The sequence below is a fragment of the Felis catus genome, chromosome B2 (assembly GCF_018350175.1).
Source record: "Felis catus isolate Fca126 chromosome B2, F.catus_Fca126_mat1.0, whole genome shotgun sequence".
Lineage (NCBI taxonomy): Eukaryota > Metazoa > Chordata > Mammalia > Carnivora > Felidae > Felis > Felis catus.
Genome location: NC_058372.1, coordinates 146,231,349 through 146,254,640, shown reverse-complemented (window position 1 = coordinate 146,254,640; position 23,292 = coordinate 146,231,349). Strand labels below are relative to the sequence as shown.

The window sequence follows — 23,292 nt, the reverse complement described above, 5'->3', positions numbered from 1 at the left end:
TGATGGTATTCATTAGTGCAGTCAGGCATGGTTTTCCCTTTTCCAGCAAGAGGTAACAGAAGAGGAGACCGTGAGCCTGTAACGTAGCACCTTGTGCCAACGCGATGTTGATGTTACAGCTCACGGGGAAGCCATTTGTCTGTCTTCGAACAGCCAGATGGGCCCTGTGTTTCCAGGACTTCGGGAGGATATTTAAAACCCTTTCCTCGGACTTGGTTTAAACAGAATGATGAACACCTGTCCCTATGACAGCAGAGCCTTTTTAAATTTTCCAAAGTCTGAGCGTCTTCAGTGAATCTTGTGTTGGATTGATCATTTTTTTCTCAGGACAGCAGTATCATTGACACGGGACACCCCAAGGAAGTTCAGTGGTCTCTGTGGGTCGGTCGGAGCAGGCAGGGAGAGGCCCATCTCTCTCTGACACGCTGGTCTGACAGTGGACCGTCTATGTCATTTCATAAGGGCCACTCATTCACTGATCTAACAAATGCTCACTGAGTGCTGGCTGAGTCTGCACGGAACACGCCTCACGGCAAGAGGACACCATCGTGCCCACGACAGACCCTCTGTCCTCACGCAGCCTGTGCTCCATAAAGAAGCCAGCATGCACTAGCGTGTTACATACTCATCAGTGCGTTGAGGCAAGTAAAGCAAAATAAAGAGTAGGAGAAAAGAACAGGGGCTGAGGAAGGCCTTTCTGAGGAGGTGACATTTAGCAGAGACCGGAATGAAGCCAGGGGCGAGTGGGCCAGGTGAATAGGAGGCAGACAGTGTGTTGGGTTGAAGGGACTGCAAGAGCAGGCCTCAGAGGCCAGGACGTTCACCCTGTTTGTGAGGCAGGGGCGAGGCCAGCAGAGCCGGAGCAGGCAGAGGTGGGAGACCAGGAGGCAGTGGGAGGGTGGGGGGAGACGAGGTCAGGTATAGTCAGGGCCACGAAATGCAGGCAGCATGCGGCCATGGTGAGATCTGGAGTTCATTTTCGGGGCTGGGAGGCAAAATCATTGCTGATCTGATGGGATCTGTGTCTGCGGGGTCACTGACTTCTGTGCACCGCGCGTCCCTGTGGAGCAGAAGTGAGTAGGCAAGGCGGTGGTTGGACACGATGGGAGAGAGGGGCCAGGGCACAGGCAGAGATGGGGCCATTCTGATGGTTTTGAAGGCAGGACTTGCAAGGGAGGGGGTGTGAGGGATCGGAGAGAGAGCGAGGCAGGATTCCGGGTTTTTGACCTGAGTAAGTGGTGTAGTGGATATGGACCAGCTCTTGACTGAGCTGGTCCATATTGGGGGTGGGAGGAGACTGGACAAGGATTTGGTTACATATGTCTGGTTTCATCATCCGGTAGACATCCAAGTGGAATGTTCAGTGGGCATTTGGGAAGTGAGAATCAAGGGGGTATAGACGGCATCGGAAGCCCTGGGCCTGGGCGAGGTGACTGAAGGCATGGGTGGAGAAAAGGAACAGACCGAGGCCTGAGCCCTGGGGCCCTGACATATTAGAGCTCAGGAAGAGAAGAAGGAGCCAGCCAAGGAGATGAGGAGTGGAGGGTCTGGCCATCAGTGAATGTCCCAAGTCGTGGGCTTATCCTTTGATGGGATCTGTCCTAGTCTCCCTGGGGCCACATCACTACGTGGGTACACAGCACATTCTCTTCTCCTTCTCTTAATGGAGAAACTGCTGTTTCTCAGTGTGTGTGATCCTGGCTTCCCCTCCTAACGAAAGAGTTGCTAATCTGGTGTCCCACGGTGCATAGAGAGGGGAACAAGAATGTCTGGAAATGCGCTGACATGAACATCAAAGTACCGTGGTGCAGTGTGCACTTATCTGAGTAGACAATGTATAGCTTCCAACGGATTCCTCAGGCAAAACTAGAGGATATTTCCCAGAACTTTCTAAATAATCACGAAGCTGAAGTGATACGTGTTTAGACTTATGGAACTCAGTAAGAGAACAGACCCTTTCACCCAGATTGAAACTTACAGAAATTTGGCAGAAGTAAAAATGAATAAAGACTCCAAGTGCCTTAAAAAACATTCCCACTGGGAAAGCAAACAGGGACTCCTGAAACAGAGAAATGCACAGGAGCCAATGTGCCAATAGCACTTTCCACCAAATACCCATCCCCGACACTAACTAGTGCTCCATTGCTCAGCAACTTGTCGGAAGACGCTAACCACATCAGTCGTGAGGCTTGCAATCAGGTGACATCGTGTGAGCACAGGTGAGAGAACCTTCCCTACCGAGGAGATGGCACTAAGCCATCTTCTGGACTTGACTTTGCTCTGGCTTTGCCATCCTCATCAACGCTGGAACTGAAGGGGGCAAACTACTGCTATCTAGTTCTCAGAAACAAAGCCCGATGTGGGTTTTGGATTGTGCGTTCACAAAGTTAAGGCTGCAAGAGAGACAGGGACGTGCGAGATAGTTTTGGAATCAGATTCCACGCTGATATGGATTTTCCCATGGAAACTGCTCTTGATGAAGCCAGGCACGCTTGTATTAGTATTATATTTTCCATGTCAGGGCAAGAGAGGACGTTTGTAGCTTCTTCTGTATTAAAACAGCACAGATTAGTGCTAGTCAGAGCAGTATTACAGGTTACAGATAGTCATAGTGGTATGGGGTTAACGGTGCCCATTTCGAAATGGCTTTTCCCTTTTCTAGAGCACATGTGGGCTTTCCCATTAGCAGAGCAAACGGACGCTCAGTCTAGTGCACAAGGAGTAACCAGAAAGTTAATGCACCTCAGCTATCTTCTTTCATTTTTTATTTAAGTTTATTTATTTATTTTTGAGAAAGAGAGAGAGAGAGAGAGAGAGTGAGAGAGAACAAGCAGAGGAGGGGCAGAGAGACAGGGATTCAGAGGATCCAAAGCGGGCTCCGTGCCGTCAGCCCAGATCCCGACATGGGGCTCGAACTCATGCAATGTGAGATCATGACCTAAGCTGAAGTCGGATGCTTAACCGACTGAGTCACCCAGGCATCCCTGGGATATCTTATTTTAGAAGAAGTGAGGTTGGTTGGGTGTGGGAAAGCCTTTCTTTCTGGGTCTTAAGACGAGTATGATGTTTTGTGAGGCCCCTGGTGGACACTTGAGCGGGGAGGGTGGACCGTGGGGGGCGTGTACTGCCCGAGTGGCTCCGGTCTGGCTGGGAGCATGCTCATCTCCTGGCTGTGTGGGTGCAGAGGTCCTCCTAGACCCCGAGTATGTATGTATGTATTTTATTTATTTATCCGAGATCAAAAGATTTATTTGAAAAACTCGGCACAGGACAAAGATATCCTACTCTTCCTTCTCAGAATATTTGAACGCTCAGAATCTATACGAAATGTAGACAGCAACTCTGATTTCACAGAAAGAACATCAAGGGTCTATGCGAATGGAAACTCCGGTTCCCAGCCTGCCCCAAGGCATGATTCTATCTACTCCTTATTGACATTGACTTTCATTGAGCTTCTGTGTTCAGTGTTACTTGCACGATGAAAAAGCAGGAAATCATTTCCATTTCTAAATGGCTGGGATTACTTAAAGCAACCAAAGTCCTATTGTTACAGCAAAGTTTAGTAAGACTATGAGAGAATACTACTAATAACATGTGTAAATTATCCGAAATGATTTCTTTATTGAGGGGCCCCAAATATTTAAGTAGCAAATGTGAGTTATCTTGGTGTCAGCGAGACCTCGGTCATTTTCAGTTTGTATCTGGAAGCGTCCCATTTCGGACGAACTTTGGTTGATGCTTTCGTGGAGACTATTGTTTAAAAAACATTTCAGATTTTCTGACTCCATATAAAATCCTATCAGAGGGTAGAGATTTAAATTTAGAAAACTGTTCATGAAGTATTTCCCAAGGTATTATGACTTCTTTAAAATCATATCAATCTTGGGATTCCCAGCCTCTGTTTGCCAAGGGCTAGCGATAAACATCTCAAAATAGCCAAAAGAAGTAAGAGATGTGGTGGGTATTGAAATAGACTTAGAACGACTTCATTTTCGCTCCTCTAAAACACAGTGCCCTGAGATGTCCCACAACCGTTACGGAAACTTCTCTGGAGACCTCACGTAAGTAAACCCAGTTTTGAAATCCTATTCTCCAAGTGCGCAGCCATTTCGCAGAACTTTTGAACTTTGTGTTTCTGCCTGACGTTGTGCAGATATAGTTAGTTGGGCCATAAAAATTATGTTCCAGTGTGCGGGGAAAGGGAAGCCGCTCTTGCAGGTGAGGGCTCACCTTCCGAGGAGACTCCCGGGAGGGTGGGTGGGCTGGAGGAAACCCTCATGTTCTCCTCACCTCACCAAGTTCTGTGTTAACCCAAGACCCGTGCCTGTGAGGCGGCCGGAGCCCGTCCCCCCCGCCGATGGGGACCTCGTTAGACGTGGTGGGAACTGCCCGCCTACGCATCACACATGGGTTGAACCCCTACGTGGTGGCTGGCACTGGGCTAGCTGCTTTCCCAGGAAAATCCTCCCAGGACCCCTTTGCCCCCACTGGGCACCCTGGTGAACTCACCACATGCATTTGTCATGTGATGCTTGTAACAAACCTGCAAAGAAGACATGACAGAGCCTGCTCTGGGACAAGGAATTTGAGTTTTAGAGCGTTTCGATAATTTCCCCAAAGCCACAAGGCAGCTACTTGGTGGAAAGAGACTTCGAATCCACATCTACCAGGTTCCCGCCCCTGTGCTCTTGTCACTGTGCCCCTGCATCGATTATTTGGTCCTTGCAGTGACCCTGGAAAGCAGACTGTTACAAGTGATGAAATCAGATTTTTTGTTTAATGCTTATTTGTTTTTGACGGAGAGAGAGAGAGAGAGAGAGAGAGAGACAGCATGTGAGCGGAGGAGGGGCAGAGAGAGGGAGACACAGAATCTAAAGCTGGCTCTAGGCTCTGAGCTGTCAGCACAGAGCCCAATGCAGGGATCAAACCCACGAACTGTGAGATCATGACCTTAAGTCGGACGCTTAACTGAGCCACCCAGGTGCCCTGATGAAATCAGGTTTCAGCGACTTGCTCTGGGCTCTAAAGCTCCTGAATATCAAGCTCAGAGTTTCCACCCCAATCTTGACTCTTACATTCAGGGCCTGACTGATGCTTCCCTCCACTAACCATGACACTTTCATGTGACTTCCAATAAAAATAACACAATCGCAAACAAACTTTTTCATCACTGCCTTCCCTCAGATGTCTTTAAAAGGACGTTTCAGTGTAAAAGTGTATCAGGTGAAAGAAGCCACTGTCCCACTCAAAGGTCTGAAACCTGTTGACATTTTCCCCTTCTCTTTCGAGTTAATCAGAAATTATTTGGGAGAAGTCGAAGACCAGCTTAGGGTAGAACTCAAAAAGCAGGCCATTCTTATTTCCATACCGGTAAAACGACGTAGGGGCACCTGGGTGGCTCGGTCGGTTAAGCGTCTGACTTCGGCTCAGGTCATGATCTCATGGGTTTGTGAGTTCGAGCCCCATGTCGGGCTCTGTGCTGACAGCTCAGAGCTTGGAGCCTGCTTCGGATTCTGTGACTCCCTCTCTCTATCTGCCCCTCCCCTGCTCATGCTCAGTCTCTCCAAAAATGAATAAACGTTAAAAGAAAAATTAAAAAAAAAACCCGCAAAAAACGATGTATTAAAAAGAATTCTCCGGCGAACATGGTGCTATTTATGTAATTGTTTTGGTTTTCTGCAAAATTATCTCCTAATAACAAAGAACTCATCATCGCCTTGGAGGAAATACTGTATTGTCTGGAGATTTTCCAAATACATACTACTTTGCTGGGGGAAAAACCAGTCATTACTCACATGATGTTTCTCTTTGAAATAAAGGCCAAAGGTATGAGAAACCATACGAGCCCTTCACAGTGGCCACCTCCGGTCCTTACGACATTCCTCCAGGTAGGAGTAATCGCTACTTTACAGCTGGGGAAATCTGAGGCTCAGGGAGGTTAAATAACTTGCCCGAGGCAGCATAACTAGTCAGTGACAGCTGGAAAACGAACCCCGCTGTTTCAGTTCCAAGCCAGGTTCCAAGCTGGGGCTCCTGGGACAATGCGGGGGGCTCTTCTTGCTCCCCACGCCAGGTAGTTTTCATGAACACGACCCAGACCAAGAGGCCAGGCCTGTTTCTATGCGAGGCCAGCCTCGCTTCTGTCTTGTAACGAAATCATGCAGGGGATTCTGCTAGGAACTTTCAAAGGCACCAATCAGCCATCTTTCTGATTTTGGTGTCCCTTCAGATATATCACTGATACCAGGACAAGAGCTCATGGGTGCAACTGAACGCTACAGTTTGAAGACAGGCCTGCCTCAACTTGTCAACGTCTCTAGCCATGTCCTTTCCAAATATGACAGGTGAAAGCCCATTTGCTCGACACAGTCATGCCTCTCCGTTTGTCCTAAAAAGTGCTTGTGGCAACTAGGTGGTGGCTAGTTAGAGGCTGGATTCGGTGTGCTGAGCCAGTCATCGGGGAAGATGAATAAGGAACCCGTTTTCAAATTTGGTGCTTGCCTTTGGAAACTTGCGTCTTAAATCATTAGTGACAACAGTCTCAGGGCCAGCGCTCGGTGCACAGGGGAACACGTTCCGTCTCTTCACTTTGGTGCAGAATGAGATACTTCAGGCCATGCGTGTCTGGGTGTTGCAGCGTTGCTCAGGTGTGCAAAGTCAGGGCTCCGTCTTTAAGAACTTTTCTGGGCTGGGTTTCAAACGCCCCGAGCTCAGGGCCTGCGTGCCTGAAAAGCCATTGTCAGGGCTGAGTGCCCTACAGTTGGGTTTCTCTTCGGGCACTTTTTTTCTCTCTCAGTTGAGTGAAAAAGTACATGTTCTTTGTCTTTTTTTTTTTTTTTTTTTTTTTTTTGCGGGGTGGTGGGGGGGGGTTCAATGAAATTCCTAAACGCTGCGATCAGAGCGGTGCTATGAGAACACATCCACCTGGCGAGAGGAGGCGGAGGAAAGGAGAAATTGCCAAGGAATCATTCAGATGCGTACAAGTCATCTTCAGAAATGACCAAAGCCCCGGACAAGCGGCTGGGTGACATCTTGTCAGTGAACCACCAGGTCCTGAGATGTGTCATCGCGTAGGGGGGACAAGGATTCACAGGAGCATGTTTGACCATGTTTGCCGCTGCCTTTCATGCGTCACCCTGCCCGCCGCCCTCCTCACCCCCACCCCAGCCGCACCCCCAGCCTCACCCCAGCACACACCGGAAAGCCCCGCAAAGCCCAGACAACCACGGGGCTCGAAGCGTTAACTACGTTTGTCGCTGAGGTTCATAACAGGCCCGCAAGACTGTCCTTGCACAATTGAAACAGACTCGATGGTTTTATTGAATGTCGGAGAACATTGTTCCGCACAGCTGCCGGAGAGGTGCTGCTCGGCCACGACAAACACCTATTAGGCGGGCGGCATCAGTCCTCCCCTTCCAACCTCTGACATCAGCCTCAGGGCAAGCAGACACATAACAGCTATCGCTGAACTGCGCATGAAAATTATAGTTTTATTGTCTATACAACTGAAGGTTTGACTCGGACTCCTGCTTCTGTCCGAGTTGTATAAAGAAGCAATTCTTCTCTTAGAACAAATAAGCACAGTACGCTATTGTAATCTAAGAAACAGGCACTATTTATGTATTGGAAAACTTTGCTCTCAATGGGGCTAATGGTCCAACGGCCCATGAGCCACTATTTTAGCAGCTGTAGAAAAGAAAGCTGTAGAAGTCACAAGTAATGAGATGCTAAAAGCAGCAGAGACAGATGATCTGGGCACTAAGGCAGGCCCTCCCCCATCCCAGCTGTTCCTGCCTCTAGTTCAGCAAGCACGACTCGTAGGTGGGGACCATGTACTTGATGTTGATGAAGGCGTCTTCTCCTCCGTAGCGCTCCAGGACCTCCAGCGTCTCCTGGATCAGGTCACCGATGTTCTCCCTCTTCTGCTGGCTGTAGTCGATGCCGTCTCCCGAGTTAACTGGTTCATGCAAACACACAAAGAGGCCCGTTATTCTGCAGTTTCCCCCCCAAAAACCCTACACGTCGCTCTAGGCATTTTCTCTGCATGCTTGTTAGGAGATGCAAGCATTTAACATATTTTTTTTAAATGTGATTTTGTAGAGTTTTAGGGGTAGTGAGTGACAAATCTATAAAAATACGAGGTCCTGGATCGCAGCTGATGAAAAGCCATTGAAACTAAAGGAGTAACAGAATCAACAAAAGTGGTGTAATCACCATTACACTACAGATCACAAATCTCAAAGCTGACTCTTCCAGAGTGTTCTCTCGGACAGTGAGTTCTTCAAAGCCACAACATGGCATATTTCAAGGGAACAGTCTGGGGGTGCCTGGGTGGCTCCGTCGGTTAAGCATCCCACTTCGGCTCCAGTCACGATCTCACCATTTGTGGGTTCAAGCCCCGCATCAGGGTCTGCGCTGACAGCTCGGAGCCTGGAGCCTGCTTTGGATTCTGTGTCTCCCTCTCTCTCTCTCTCTGCCGCTGCCCCACTCACACTCTGTGTCTGTCTCAAAAATTAAAAACATTGAAAACAAAAACTAGAGTGAACTGTCTGTGGTCAGGTGAGGGGCTGGCCCGCTGCGGGTTAAGTGGATGTGCTCTGGCAGGAGAGGCTTAGCTCGACCCTTGTCTTTGCTGCTGTTGAGCACTGTCTGCTCTTGATTTTTGCCCAACATTTGTACAACGGCTATTAGTTACCGTTTCCCAGGGACTGCGTGTCACTGTCCAGGTGGAGGACCTGGTGCCTGGAGGACACGGCCAAGGCCAAGGCTTGAAGTGACCCCCGCAGCTGCCTCTCTGGCTCGGCGAGGGAAGGAAGTGCCAGCACTGGCCTTCGGCAGCCTCGGGAACCTGGGTCCGCAAACCCCATCTCAAAGCATTTGGAGGAGAAGTATGTGATCGTGTGCAACCTGGCTGCAGGAATGACCCAGATGTGCGGGAGTCTGACTAAAATGGAGACCCTTGGCTTCAAGGCAGAGTATAGAAACTCCATGAGGTTCTCCCCAGGAGCATCTTTTCTTTTTTAAGTTTATTTATTTTAGACAGAGAGAGAGAGAGAGAGCGAGCAAGTGGGGGTGGGGCAGAGAGAGAGAGGAGAGAGAATCCCAAGCAGGCTCCCCACTGTCAGCAGAGAGCCCGATGCGGGACTTGAACCCACGGACCGTGAGATCGTGGCCTGAGCCAAAATCAAGAGTCGGACGCTCAACCGGCTGAGCCACCCAGCAGCCCCCTAACAGCCGTCTTGACACGCATTCGGTTTGTACTCTGCTCACAGATTTCCAAGGGCCTCAACCACATTTGCTCTCCCAGTAAGCACGGTGGTACCATGGCTCTGCCCAGTTGCTGACACGACCCCGTTTCACCTCTGCTGAAGTGAGGTGCGGCGAACGGGCTGTGAGCTCAGGCGGTGGCCACATGGGGCAGGGGGCGGGGGCTGCAACCTGAAAATGTGCACTACACCAGATGAAAGTCCTTATTCTATCCGCATTTCAAGTATGGCTCCAAAATGTTGATCTTGCTCGAATGTGAAAATCATAGAGGGGAAAATGGTATTTCAAACTTCTTCCCCAGATACTCTGGACATTTAAGAAAAGACTGAGTAGTGGTTCAGGTCAGGATGAAAAGTAACAGTCACAATCCCACGTAGCAGAGATAAGCAGTTCTTTTGCTTGATTTTTCCAGAAACTTATTAGAGAAATATCACTGTCTTCGATAACATAGGGAAAATGAATTGCTCTCCTGATGAGTTTCTTTTAGTGAGGGTGAAGGCAGGCAGAAATATTAGTAATTTTCAGAGAGAGAGAGAGAGAGATTACGGTCACACAGCTATAGTGTATATCAATTTTTCTTAGCAAATGACCTTACAACACCAAGCCATTATAATTATGTGGGGTTTTCTTGCTCATGATGGAAGCATTTCTATGATCACACAGTAAGCTCGATTTAAGCTAAAGTTTGAGGCACAGGGTAGTTGATCATCCAAAATAACCAAATAGCAAAGAGTTATTGTGGAACAAATAAGAGATTAGATGTTTGAAAAAATATTTTTACCCTATTTCTTTTAAGCGAAAGATAAACTTAAAAAAAATTTTTTTTAATGTTTATTTATTTTTGACAGAGAGAGACACAGAGCATGAGCGGGGGAGGGGCAGAGAGAGAGGGAGACACAGAATCTGAAGCAGGCTCCAGGCTCCAAGCTGTCAGCACAGAGCCCGACGCGGGGTTCGAACCCACGGACCGTGAGATCATGACCTGAGCCGAAGCTGGACACTCAACTGACTGAGCCACCCAGGCGCCCGAAAGATAAACTTTTTAGAAACAAAAATGTAGACAAACGCACACTTAAACTAAATGGTCTTTTTTTTTTTTTCTTTAGATTTACATGGTGAAGGGAGAAGAGAGAGTTGCAGTCAGGCTTGCCCACTAGAGAGGACAGCGTGGTTATCAATCCACTTGGGGGAACTTTCCAAGAGGAGAAGATCTTTTGGTTGAATTAAAAGAGAAGAAGGAAGCTTGTGCGTGTGTTTGTGTGTTATGGGGGGCGGGGGAACGGGGAGGTCGTTGATATCTGTTACAGGTGTGAAGAATAGATCTTAAGGAACAAACTCCAAAAGAAGACAGGACAAGGGAGTCAGAAGAAGGGGCAGGAGGGGAGGGACAGAGACAGATAACGGGTAACAAGGGAGATCGATATCAGAGAATGCATCTTTCAGGAACAACTTCAGCTTCCCAGGATTCCATCCGGAATGGGGGAGAATGTGTGTGCCTCTTCCTGATAGGCACTCCCGGTCCTGGAAGAGGTGCACTTAGGGAGAAGGTGGCATGGCCCACACTTGCATAGAACAGACGAGCCCACAGCACAAACCCCTGGAGGGCACAGGGCAACGATAACTGGTGATGGCGCTGAGCAGTGACAGCCTTGATCCAGTTTCATATGGCAGAAATACGTAAATTAATCACTAATAAATGGTGCCTTTTGTTGGCATATTAGTCCAAAGGTCAAGAACTGAATAGATCACGGGACAGACATATTTTCCCGCTGGAGGCAGAGGGGGGTTTGGAAAGTCTGCACACAAAGGAAAGCTTAACACACCCTGTTTTTCCCACTGACTTCCAGAAGGCTACAGTTGACAACCACACTTCATTTCAATAATAACCTATTCTTGCTTTTTTAAAAAATATTTAACTGTAGGAGTAAGTAAAACTATGTAGCTTTTTTGTTTCTCAGCAGTGTAGAAGCCCAAGTGATAAAGGGAACAGAACACAATGGAAGTTGCTTACTCAGAAAGTGACTTGGACTGGGCATGTTTAGTGGTTGCAGAATGTATATCACTGGGGCAGGAAAAAGCCCCAGAAGGAACACATTCCTTATTTTGCATGCTGCAAGGATGACAGGGCATGGGTTAGTGTCAAACCATGCTGAGAAGCAGGTGAGCAATGTGGTCTCCTTTTGAAAACAGCTGTATTGCCACTTTCTTTGAGAATCTGACCTGGAGCTCACCACTTTAAATACACATGATGCCGCCAGAAAGTACGCTTGTGAGACTAGGGCACTCAAAAAAAAAACACACACACACACACAAAAACCCAGATGGTTATTTACAATCGTCAATTCTGATTAGGAGGATGACATTTCAATTTAGGAAGCTTGGAATCTGTTTTATGTCCAGCAGCTGGAAAGATACTTTGGTGAGGGAAGAGAGATGTTTTATTTATAACCAAACAAATAGGACTATAAGTGGCGGTTTCAGCCACACCACTTTTCTAGAGGGATACTATGCAAGCTGAGTCGAACAAGGGTATTGTTTCTCTTCTTGGGGATGCTTTCATGCAGGAGGCATGCAGGTAGGGCTTGAAAGTTGTGCCCGGTTAGGGACTATTGTAAGTGCATTTATGGTTCTGAATGCCGCAATTGCCGATGACGCAGGCGCTATGTGTCATCACATGCACACTTTCTTTCTATACAGCCCTCTTTAAACTGTCCTTCCCTGGGTGCTTGATCTTTCCAGGTGCCGTATTGGTCAGGAGTGGGATGTGTATATCCCAGCCTTGCATCTGGACGACAGCATCCTCCTGGTGAGGAGCTCAGCTTGTGTCCGTGAGGTCACTACCGTAACACCCGGTCACCAAGGGCCGCCTCAAAGGGAGAGGACGTGAGACACATCTCCGCTTCCAATACAGGAAAAAGGGGCTCTTGTCGTTGGGAGAGCTTATCCTCCAGCTGGGGTCATCTAACTGATCCCCCTCTTGTCGAATGCCTTGATCACATGCACCCACCATGGAAGGAAGTTCAGGCTCATGCTCCTTGACCTCACGAAGCCTCTAGGCCACAGGCGTGTCCCTTACTGCGTGGGTGGTCAGTGGAACCCGTGTCCTGAGAGAACCCTTATCTGTCAGGCGCCCCAGACTTCTTATCTTAGACACATGGAGAGTAGTAAAAGGACGTACAGATGGCCACAGGGAGGGCCAAGCACAGTGAAATTCAATTTTGGATTTTTCTGACTCTAACGTTTTTTTTTGGTAAATAGTCTTAAATGTGTAGCTACTCTTATACGAACTGTAATACGCAAAGGAGTTATTTGGAAGTGAAAGCACTATTTGAAGCATGAGAAATATAAAGCAATGCTTATTCCACATACCTGAGGCAGTACTAACGTGATTCTAACAGACGAAATAATTTATGAAATCAACGTGCACTTTCTGGTCACGACCTAAGATAATTAGCAGGCACCATTTCAAGAGAAACGTTTCTGTGACTTTGGGGGCATCTCCTGGCCCAAGCGGCAGCCTCGCCCCCTGAGGGAGGAGCGGGATCCCATGGGAGGGGTGCCTCCATCCACCTGTCATCCTGAAACTGCCCACCACGTGGGTGCTTTTCGAAGCCAAGGAACCAAACACCCTTAAAGGAAGCACTGGCTTGGGAAACTCAGTGCGAAACCACCTGAGCGGATCGGGAAAGGGTGAGGCAGGATTCAAATGATGTCCAGACTCCGAACTTACGACGTTAACTCCCCACGCTCACCAGCAACGGCAGTTCACGTTACCCCTTCGGTGTACAACAGCTCTTTAAATAACTGGAGGAATCAGCACATTTCTCAGACAAAAGGCTGATTAACCTGACGGCACAACATCCGCTGCAGCCGTTGGCCACACCAGACAGTGAGCCAGGCAGACCGATGCTCTCAGCGCACCTAAGGCTAAACGACAGCCGTAAAACCAGGGCTTTGAAATAAATTGCTACTGACGCATCATGGTGTGGCTACGCCCTTCTCTGGCCATTCGTGTGTGGGGTCTAACGTGTCGTCAAGCATGGGCACTCTGCAGACACGGTATTTGAACGTGAATCCAGGCCAAGTCCGGCCCGAAGCTGTTCTCAGTCTGAGAGCGTCCATTGATGGAGAACGACTCGCGGAGAGCACGTTTGTCACAGCATGTCCCCAGGTGGAATGGCTGGTGAGCTGAGTGGGCAGCAAGAACTCTGGTCCCACGGTGTTTGCCCATCAGGGCTGGACGATCTCCCTGAAGCAACAGTGAGATTAAAAAAAAAATGCAAAAAGGAGAAGCCAAATCATTTCTTTCTGGATCAGAAAAGGCATTTATTGGCTTCTCCAATGCTGAACTAAAATATTTCCCGAGCTCTAAAGACCTACTGTAGGGAGCTTTACCTGTCGGGACCTGTAGCCTGTGACAGCTTCAGTCATAGCTCAAAAGCTGCATTGCTTCAGACTGGGTTTCAGCGACGTCATCATCGTGGAGAAAGTGAGCCTCCGGGACCTGGGTTCAGGTCTTGGCAGGTATGCGCAGGTAGAACGTACTGCAAATATTATTATTGTAACGTGTCTCTTGATGATACTGAACCATCACAGATTTTCTGCTGGATGATTCTGAACAAATTTTTCCTTGGGTTTAGTGGATTTAGCAATTAGGAGATTGTGATGACCCAAACAGTAATTCCTTGGGCACACTTAACTGATATTTAGGCAGATGTCAGCTTTAGTAGAATAAAACTAACAGTTTCCAAAAGAGATTTATTAAAAAGACAACTCTCATTAACAAAAGATATGTCATTAAAAGGTATCTCATAATATTTATGAAAAAGTTTGGAAGGTGTTGTTGAATTTTTCTTTTTAAGATATATTTTGTTTTTTAAGAACATTTCAATTTCAAGACCTAGTTTAAATTGTCAATATTTGTTTTGCCAGAAATATTCATTTATTTGGGGTTAGCTTGGACCCAATTTACTTAATAGAAACAGTTGCCTATTTTGGAATAAAAGGGCTTTCTCCCATAAAGTTTGGAAAAGTACAGTGGAAACCATTGTGAATTCCAGTCTGATCATTTTTGAGATGAGAGAACGGAGAAGAAAGTGAAGGGGGAAGAAAAACCCTATACTCAATTCAGTTTTGTATTCTAAGAGAAGGACCCTTTTGGGGAGATGCTTTGAGGTTATCTGCTTTTAGAATTCTACACCAATGCTTCTTTTGTTTTCGTTCCTAGCTTTGCTATGGTACTTTGAGAAGACTAGTCTTTTGTTTCCTAACCATAACATATGCCACCCCATTCGGAATTCCGGGTGTTTCATGTTTAACCCAAGCTTAAGCCACCGTTTCTTTGGCTGACTTCATATCTTCTTGGAAAGTGATGGTTTTCAACATACCCTTAAGTATGACTGTACAATGGCTATTTCCAAAGTCTCTTCATTCATGGGGGGTGTGAATCAAAGTTGCAATGCTTTTGCAACCAATAACTTATAACAACCATAGCATTTGGCATGCTGGAGATGCCCAAGGGCTTAAACACTTCAAATCTTCTCAGATCTTGTTGACATTAATGAAATTCACAAGATTTCTTTCCTCTGAAGATAAAAGCTTTGAAGCAAGACCTCGATTCCCAGCTGGAAGTCTCTCTCTCTTCCTCTCTTTTTGACACAGGAGCTGGGTGACTAAAGCAAGAGGCTACTAAGCCATCACAGTTTCAAAAGCTCTAGAAAGGGTTTTCATCCTCTGAATGGGGGCACCGATCACTCGTGAAATTGAAGAGATCATGGATCTTGGCCCTATTGTCAATTAAATTTTAAAATTTTCCTTCAGAGAGACAATGAAAATTTCTAAACAATTTCCATTTCCCAACTGCCAATTAGATTTATTTCCCTAAATGACATTAGAATGTACTGGTATAGTAAAAATAACACTGGATATCAAGGCAAATGACTTGCATTATAGTTTTCCAACAACTTAGGAGCTTCAATGTGCAATAATTTACTAGATGCCTTCTGAAATCTCTGAATCTCAGTTACCTTCCCCGTACAACGAAGGGATCGAACTTTGAGTGATCTCTGGTTCCTACCATCCTATCATTACATTTTGTAAGATCACAATACAACTTTGGAACACGCTTTTGGAAATGATGGTTCTTCAAGAGATGCACTGTATTTCAACTGAAAAGATGGTCCTAAAGCAAATGCATAATTCTCCAAAGTAAGTCACAAATTTCATAAGCATCAAATTCAGCTTTCAAATCAAGTTCTAAGAAAACCCGAAAGGACCAATGGCTATATAATTCTAGTGAAGGAGGAAAACACTGTCAAAAACTCAAATTATTTGTTGACACACTGCAAAAAGTTATTCCATCCTGCTATTTCAATAAGTTGATATAGATTTTGACTTCTTACAATAAAGACCAAATGTTTGGGTTGATTTTTTAAATATAGTCGACGGATAGTGATTTGGTCAAGAGTACAAAAAGGCCGGTTAGGTTTATCTTTGATCAATGACTACTTTAACCTGGAAGTTATACTGAAAATAACGGGTGGGTCGACCAATTTATCCCCATACAGAATTATAACAACAGATTCAGTGGCCATTGAATTAAATTGGCTTCAAGCTTTTGAAGTGAAAGTATCTCTTTTCTTGTTGGCCAACTTGATTCAATGACCAGACTGCTTCTAAAAAGGAGAATTCCAAGTCCAGCCCTGTCCTAAATTGATTCCTCACTGGTCTAGCTCACTATGGAATAATAATAATGACTGTAACACTAACATAATGTCACTTAAAACAAAGAATAGCCCTATGAGCTAGCTACTTACTGACTCCCCTCCACAGAGGAGCAAACTCTGCTTAGGAAGGTGAAGTAAGTCAACAGAATAACACAAAAAGTAAGTGATACTGAAAAAGAGAAATTATGGCAGGTGTCTGCCCAAGGGCAGCAAGAAGGATGATAGGAAGATCCAGAAAGAGAGGTGTAAGCGTCCCATGTCAACATAGGCGGTGTTCAAGGTAGCAGAAACTCTGCCTTTCTAACTGTAGAAGCTCAAGTCCATAAAGGAGGAATGCCATGGGAGAGAGGGTCCAGGGGAATAACTATCTGTGGGGGGAGGTATTTGACTTGTGCAACCAATCAATTCGTGTTTCACAAGGCAGCAAACTGCTCATCTAAGCTTCCTTTTTATGATACGGATTATTATGCTATCTTTACTTCATCACAAGTGCTTGAAATAATGACATCCTTTACTGAGATGCGCAGAAAGACGAAAATCAGGGATGACTGATTTCAAGGACTTTTTTTTCTGTGCCACAGAATACATGAGGAATAGGGAGAAATTCTAGGATTAATTTCACATTCCACACCCCCGTCTTTAGGAGCATTTACGATCTCCTGGTTTCCCTCACTATCTGAAAAGAAAGCATTTCTAAGAAACCTTTTGTAAGCCAAAATGGTGGAAAGCGAAGAGCTATTTACCTTTAATGTGTATGGGAGAATTTTTGAGTGTTCCCAGACCCCAAAAATAATCTCTCTTAGGCTCTTCTGGTACCTTAGGATATATCTTGCTAACGGATGCTGGAAATACACTGAGGTAAAGCACAGATGCTCACAGACACAGTTCAAAGCTCTGGTGGGCGGCTTGATGCTGAGTGTAGCTCCCGGGGAAAGAGCCTGGTGGCGCCCCTCTGGCTGCTGAGGGTGTGCTCTGAATGCTATTTTTTTTTTTCATTTTGTCCTTTTTTCATAAAAGCAAAGCTCCTCTTCAGATTTCTTTTAGCTTAACAAAGATAGGTACTAAGATAGGAAACGGTGGGGCTTTAATGTGCACAAGACAGAAAAGCTGCCTGAGAGCCACTGTCCAGAATGTCATTGTTGTCTGTGGAGGGACACCTGCTCTCATCAGACCAAAGGTGCTAGGAAAACCTGTAAGCGGCAGGATAGTAGGAAGAGGGCGAGAAGGTAAAAAGTAGGAAGCTTCTAGATCTTTCTAGATCCTTACAAACAAACAAAAAAAACAACTCAAAGCTACAGATGTTGAGGATGTTATGGATCGAAGTCTGAGGTTCCCATTCCCATGAGGATCAAGGGTTCCTAGTGTTCCTGCAGGACACTGTTTCATAGGATTCTTGCATAGTCCCCGGTGGGCTCTAATCCTTCGTGGAAGCCCTCCAATGGCCTCCCAGAGGTGAGCGCTGACTTCATGAGTCTCGCAAGCCCCGAGTCTGGGCACAGATGAGTTTCATCTTTGATTCCTCCCTTTTGCTTTCTTCAGTTTGCTCTGTGTAGTGCCTGGCGGGTCTGTTGCCAATAGCTCAGGCCCCTCTGGGTTGGAGCTAGTAGTCTATTCTGCCTTTCCATTTTCATGTCCTCCTCTTCCTCCTTTACCCTGCAGGTTAACTTTCCTAATCGCGTTCTCTCCCCATCACCACCAACATCTCCACATTGTATGATGCCTCAAAGTCAAGTTCCCAATCATCTGGGACCTCTGTGCTCTGCTCTTCCTCATACTTTGCTCTTTCTCACCAAGACTTCCTGCTCCACTCAGTCTGGATTTCTTCCTAACCCCTGCGTGCACAGTTTCATTCATGTCTTTGAAATTCCCCATAGCACTATGCTCCCCTCTATCTCATGGTACCTTTCTTCAAGGCTAGTTTTGGACTTACTTCCTCGGGGAAGTTGCCTCCAGAGTCACCTTTCCTTCTTTTGAATTCCTAGTGTGATAGCCAGCAATCCATCCACCTTCCTTATTTACATGTTGCTCTGGAACCCTTGGGAAGTGTTTTATGTTCACTTAGTTTTCCTACATTTTGTCACCTCTTGAAGGGCAGGATCATACTACTGTAGTATAAATTTCATTCATTTGGCCTCAAATGCAAATTGAACATTTGTAAAAGGAATGAATGAGTGAACAAATTACTACTTTGTGGGTTTACTGAAGCCAGATACAATATAAGCAAATTCAGTTCTAAATAAACTATATGTTAAATGTAGTGCTATTTGCCTAATGCTTATTCTTTATTTATTACTTACATGCTTGTAAGTTCCTATCCATGGAAATAGCATTTCTGTGAATTTGGACAAGTTTGATTAAATGTGGTTAAGTGCATGGGGGCTCTGTATAGTCAGATAGGTTCATCTCTTTTCCAAAGTCTTCTTGGATTTAAAGTGAGGTTTACTTGGATCACCCTTAAATTTGAAAGAACTTTTTTTTTCAAAATAAAAAATCAGATTACCCCATTCACTTTATTAGCAACATTTGTTTCAAGATGAAGACAATGCTGCCTTCCTATGGCATTTTCATTTAATATCTAAATTTTGTTTAACACTATTTCTTATATGTCCATATGGTAATTTTCGACCGGCTCCAGAGATGACCAAATACATGATTTTAATTGGAAAAGAAATGTTGATTGCTGCTTTCAGGAGTGGGGCAAACCTATTGGGAGTAATTTTACTGAAAATCTTTATAAATGCACCTAAATGACAGCTGTTATTACGGTTTTCCATCAGCAAGAAACTTTAATGATACAACCCATTTTCAGCTCTAATTTTTTTTTTTGTAATTGAGGCACAAAAATGAAAAGAGAAATTTCAGATTTCTAACAAATGTTATCAGCAGATGCAGTAAATTACGGGGAGCTTTATTTTCCAAATTACCTTTGTTAGAACTTTCATCTATGTAACGAACTCACATCTCAAGCCTATGTAGGGCCACACTGGTGATCGCCATCATAACAAAGTTTGGTTAAATCGTTTTAGATGAAAGGCTTTATAAAGGGCATGGGTCTGCAAAGTGGAAGACCTTTTAGTAAAAGGCCTCTGTTCTATTGCAGAAAATAATTAATTAGATAAACTCACTAATGGTGCTTACAATGAAAACACACGTCGATCAGATGTTTCCCCATTTGTCTGGGATTTATCTCAGCCTGCCTAAACTATCTACTCTTTGAAAATTCTAAAATGAATTATTGGGTGCAAAATTCAAGTAGATTTCCAAACCATTAGCTGGAAATTTTACAGAGTAGGAATCTTTCTCATCAATTGTGCTCGATTAATGCAAAAATGATATATTAAATGAACAAATCAGACCGATCTGCTGGGCTGAACAGCCTTCACTGCCGTAGAAGTGACAGAGTTAAAACCTTCGAGCCTTTTATGGCTGTCTCAGTTTAAAATAACCTTGCAATATTGTCCAAAGCTCTGACTATCAACTTTTATCAGCCTCTACGCTGCTGAGGTAAATGTGGCAAGAGACATCCACTTTGCCACTAAGTGTGTTGTTGCAGAACCCAATCTGAAAATACTAGAGTTTACCTAACAAAATTTTTACAAAGGTTCAAGGCTTTGCTAAAGTCCAATCGGAGTTTTGGACACACAGTTAAAAAAAAGGTATCTAAATTTTGGGGGAAAAATGAAAATGTGGCCATTTAATCTGGTATAGCAGCAAAATCGGGGTTGCATGAGAAGTGAAACAGAAGCTTGTTGGAAATGCTGATAGGTGAAATATGCCGATTTTTGGTATTTTTGAATAAAGAAATGTTTATTTGCCTGAGTTACATTTTTATCATTTGAGATACTTCAGTTTAGTCTACACAACTGATTTGCCTCTGAATCAGGATTTTAAGAGGGAGTAAGTAGACAAAGGCAGCGAGAAATAAAACAGCAGAATCCCCATGGGGTTGAGGCCAGCAGACGATGAAATGCACGTAGGTTTGTTGAACACAAATGGCTTTGCATCCCAGCTCCATGGGACCTTCAGCCTGTTACTGAATCCCTGATTGGAACAGGTGTCATACTTACCTGTAAGGATAGGTACAAGGATAAAATGAGAGGATATATGTTAGGTCTTCTGGATTTAACAAGCTATTGATACATTTCAACAATTATTGAACTAGGATTCAGTTTCAGCCACGAGGATGTCAGCTTCCCTGCTCCCGGATAACAGTGAACTGTCTATAATTTAACTCTTTTCTGGGGTAGGACAGGAGGGACAGCCCATGGAACAGCAGGGAGTCAGGTTTTTATCTTTCATAAAATGGGTTGATTCACAGTCTCCGAAGAGGAGCAGACCTGAGTTGCTGTATCTTCGAGTCACGCAGAGCACATCCTCACTGTCACCTGGACTCGCCATGAATGCAGAGCCCCGGGGTCGGGTGGTCTTACTCAGGTGTGGTTTGTCGTCCTAGTCTAGACTGGCTTCTCAGACCCTGCGTGTGTCTCCATCAAGACACGTGGTTGTGAGACTTTCTAAGCCAACTGTTTATGGCTTAAGGTTACACTCCGCAGTTTCCGAAGCTCTGTTGTCCTCCAGGTACATTTCAATATGCTGGTGCATGTTGAGTGAGGGGGAAAAGATGCATTATTGCAAATGGCGCTCTGCGTTCGTGGCTCTACTTATTTCTCTTTTGCTTCAACAAAGTCCTGAGTTTTCTAATTTCAGGAGCACGGTTCGTGATTAGCCTGTTCCCTGGATTGCTGGCTGACTGTGTGAGATGCAGTCCTAGTAAGCCAACAGGAAAAAGTGGATCTTGTCTTTGAATGAAAACCTGATACTTGTGCCTCAAGACACAATTAGGTCATAATTATGTAGCATTACTATGGGAGTTAATATTTGCATAATAATGCATATGTGGATTTCCTTAGTTTGTGTTTTGAGGTATTAATTGACGCTTAATTCATACTGACAACAGTGTGTTACAATTCCCATTTTATATCAAGCAAGTAGCTGGAGAGAGAGACAGAGAGAGACAGAGACAGAGGAAGGTGTCCTTGCTTACTACTGACCACACAGAGAACAGTATGCTGGAGAAGAGACAGTGAAACCGAAGGAAGAATTGGAGCAATGTTTGGGCTCAGGTCCTGGCCCTGCAGGCAGCACACTGACCTTGGGCTTTAGGAAACTTGTCCTCCTGTTTCTTATTAGAGCTAAAATTTCTCCATCTACCACCTTCACTGCATAGGTTGCTATTTTGGGCAAAAAAACAAAAAAGCCCTCTCTCCTCTTCTAGACACTTCAAAGCCTGACCCTGGGTCTCTTGGGATGGTGGTGGACTTCATGTCTCCTGTCCCTGGCCAGGCTCCCAAAAGTGACCTTTGTGAAGTAGACTCAGAGCTTCTGATCAAACTGGGGCAAATGTCCTGGCAAACAGGCACATATGTGCAAACTGTGTTCCAGATGGTTACTACTACGTTAGGCTTGCACAAGGAAGGACCTCCAGGAGGTTGAGGAGGAGACCCGGACGAAGAGTTCAACTGATTTCTTGCCCTCCTTTACTCTGGGGTCCTCCTATGGGGGAACTATTATCCTCCACATCCAAAGCCTCAAAGTAAACCATTCCATTTAGTTTCAGTCTTCTGGAAATACTGTCTACTAAGGAACACTGCCCCTCTACATGCTTCTATGGACAAGACCTATGTTCTTGGACTTGAAGATCTGCCATGCGATGGTAGGTCCTTGTATCTGGGCTGTTTATTTTTTTTTTAACGTTTATTTATTTTTGAGACAGAGACAGAGCACGAGCAGGGGAGGGGCAGACAGAGGGAGACACAGAATCCGAAGCAGGCTCCAGGCTTGGAGCTGTCAGCACAGAGCCCGACGCGGGGCTGGAACCAACAAACTGTGAGATCATGATCTGAGCTGACGTGGGACGCCTAACCAACTGAGCCACCTAGGCGCCCCATGGGCTGTTTATATTTTTACAGAGACACTTGGCTAAAAGAAGCAGCTTCAGGGGCGCCTGGGTGGCTCAGTCAGTTAAGCATCTCACTTCTGCTCAGGTCATGATCTCATGGTTCGTGGGTTCGAGCCCCGCATTGGGCTCTGTGCTGTCAGCTCTGAACCTGGAACCTGCTTGGGATTCTGTGTCTCCTTCTCTCTCTGCCCCTCCCCACTCATGCTCTGTTCCTCTCTCTCTCTCTAAAAAATAAATAAACATTTTAAAAAATGTTTAAAGAAGTAGCTTTAGTGGTGGGGATTTCAGGAGTCAAGGGGGTCTACCATAGGCCAGACAACCTTCCTGGACTCTGGAAAGATACCAAATCCATAGCCTGCCCTGCTTCCTCATAGGCTGGCCTCCACTCCAGGGGGACTGGTAAGGCTGGCTGCCCCTGACGTGTCTACAGGCTGGGGCTGTGGGAGGGGGCCTGCAGCAACACCCACGGTGGAAGAGATCGGCTGCCTGTCACGGAGGTGGAGTGGAGGCCCCTTGCTTCCCAGAGCAGCCTGCCTGGTGATCCCACGCTGTTCCCACCTGCTCCGAGCACTGTGTGCAAACTGACTCCCCAGTCTGGGGAGAAGAGGAATGAGGCAGTCAATCCACAGAGGACATCAGGAACCAGGTTCTAATATAAACTCAGAGGACGTCTTCCAACTTCTGTGATTTCAAGAAGACCCACTGTGTACTTTCTAGCAGATGAGGAGGAGTGAACGAGATTGGTAAACGCGTGAGTCTGCATTCTGGTGGAAGAGGGGGAAGGTACGTCCACAAACCACTGACGGCCAAGAGCATTTCAGACAGTGAGAAGCTGGAGCAGGGACTGGAAAATAGGTGATCAGAGAGCGCTAGGACCACCGGGCTGGTAACCAGGAGGGTTTCCTGAGAAAATGAAGTTTAGGTAGAGACCTGAATGCTGAGAAGAAACCGGCTTGTAACAAGCAGCCGGGGAGGGACGCGCTGTGCCAAAGAGCAAACGCGAGGAGAGGCCTTGAGGCTGGAAGAAGCTGTCACCAGAGAGCATGAGTCCACCAAGTTCTCACATCCACCCTCCTCACTATCGATAGACGCTCTGTGTCATTGTAACTTTTGTGCCCAACAGCCACGGAGTTGAAGGAGTGTAAATTACGTAGCCGACTTCCTCTAGTTAGGGAGTTAGGGACATTAAGTCTTCCCGATTCGCACAATTTTTGATAATAATGTAATAAATGTCTTTGTGTGCACACTTTTTCTTTATTTGCGTTATTGCCTCAAACCAGTTCTTAGAAGCGAGGTTACTGCTTCAAAGACGGCGAACACTTTGTAGTTATTGATGCGAAT

At 45.8% G+C, this 23,292-nt stretch overlaps 1 protein-coding gene across 1 annotated transcript in view; it reads right to left on the bottom strand.

Annotated features, from left to right (window-relative positions):
- Positions 1 to 7,470: 7,470 nt before the first annotated feature.
- PACRG (parkin coregulated) overlaps positions 7,471 to 23,292 on the bottom strand; it is a 513,250-nt gene continuing 497,428 nt past the window's right edge. The window contains exon 5 of the mRNA XM_003986697.6: positions 7,471 to 7,957. Within this exon, the coding sequence (XP_003986746.2) occupies positions 7,797 to 7,957 (161 nt within the window). The 3' untranslated portion in view covers positions 7,471 to 7,796. The remainder of the gene's footprint in view (positions 7,958 to 23,292) is intronic.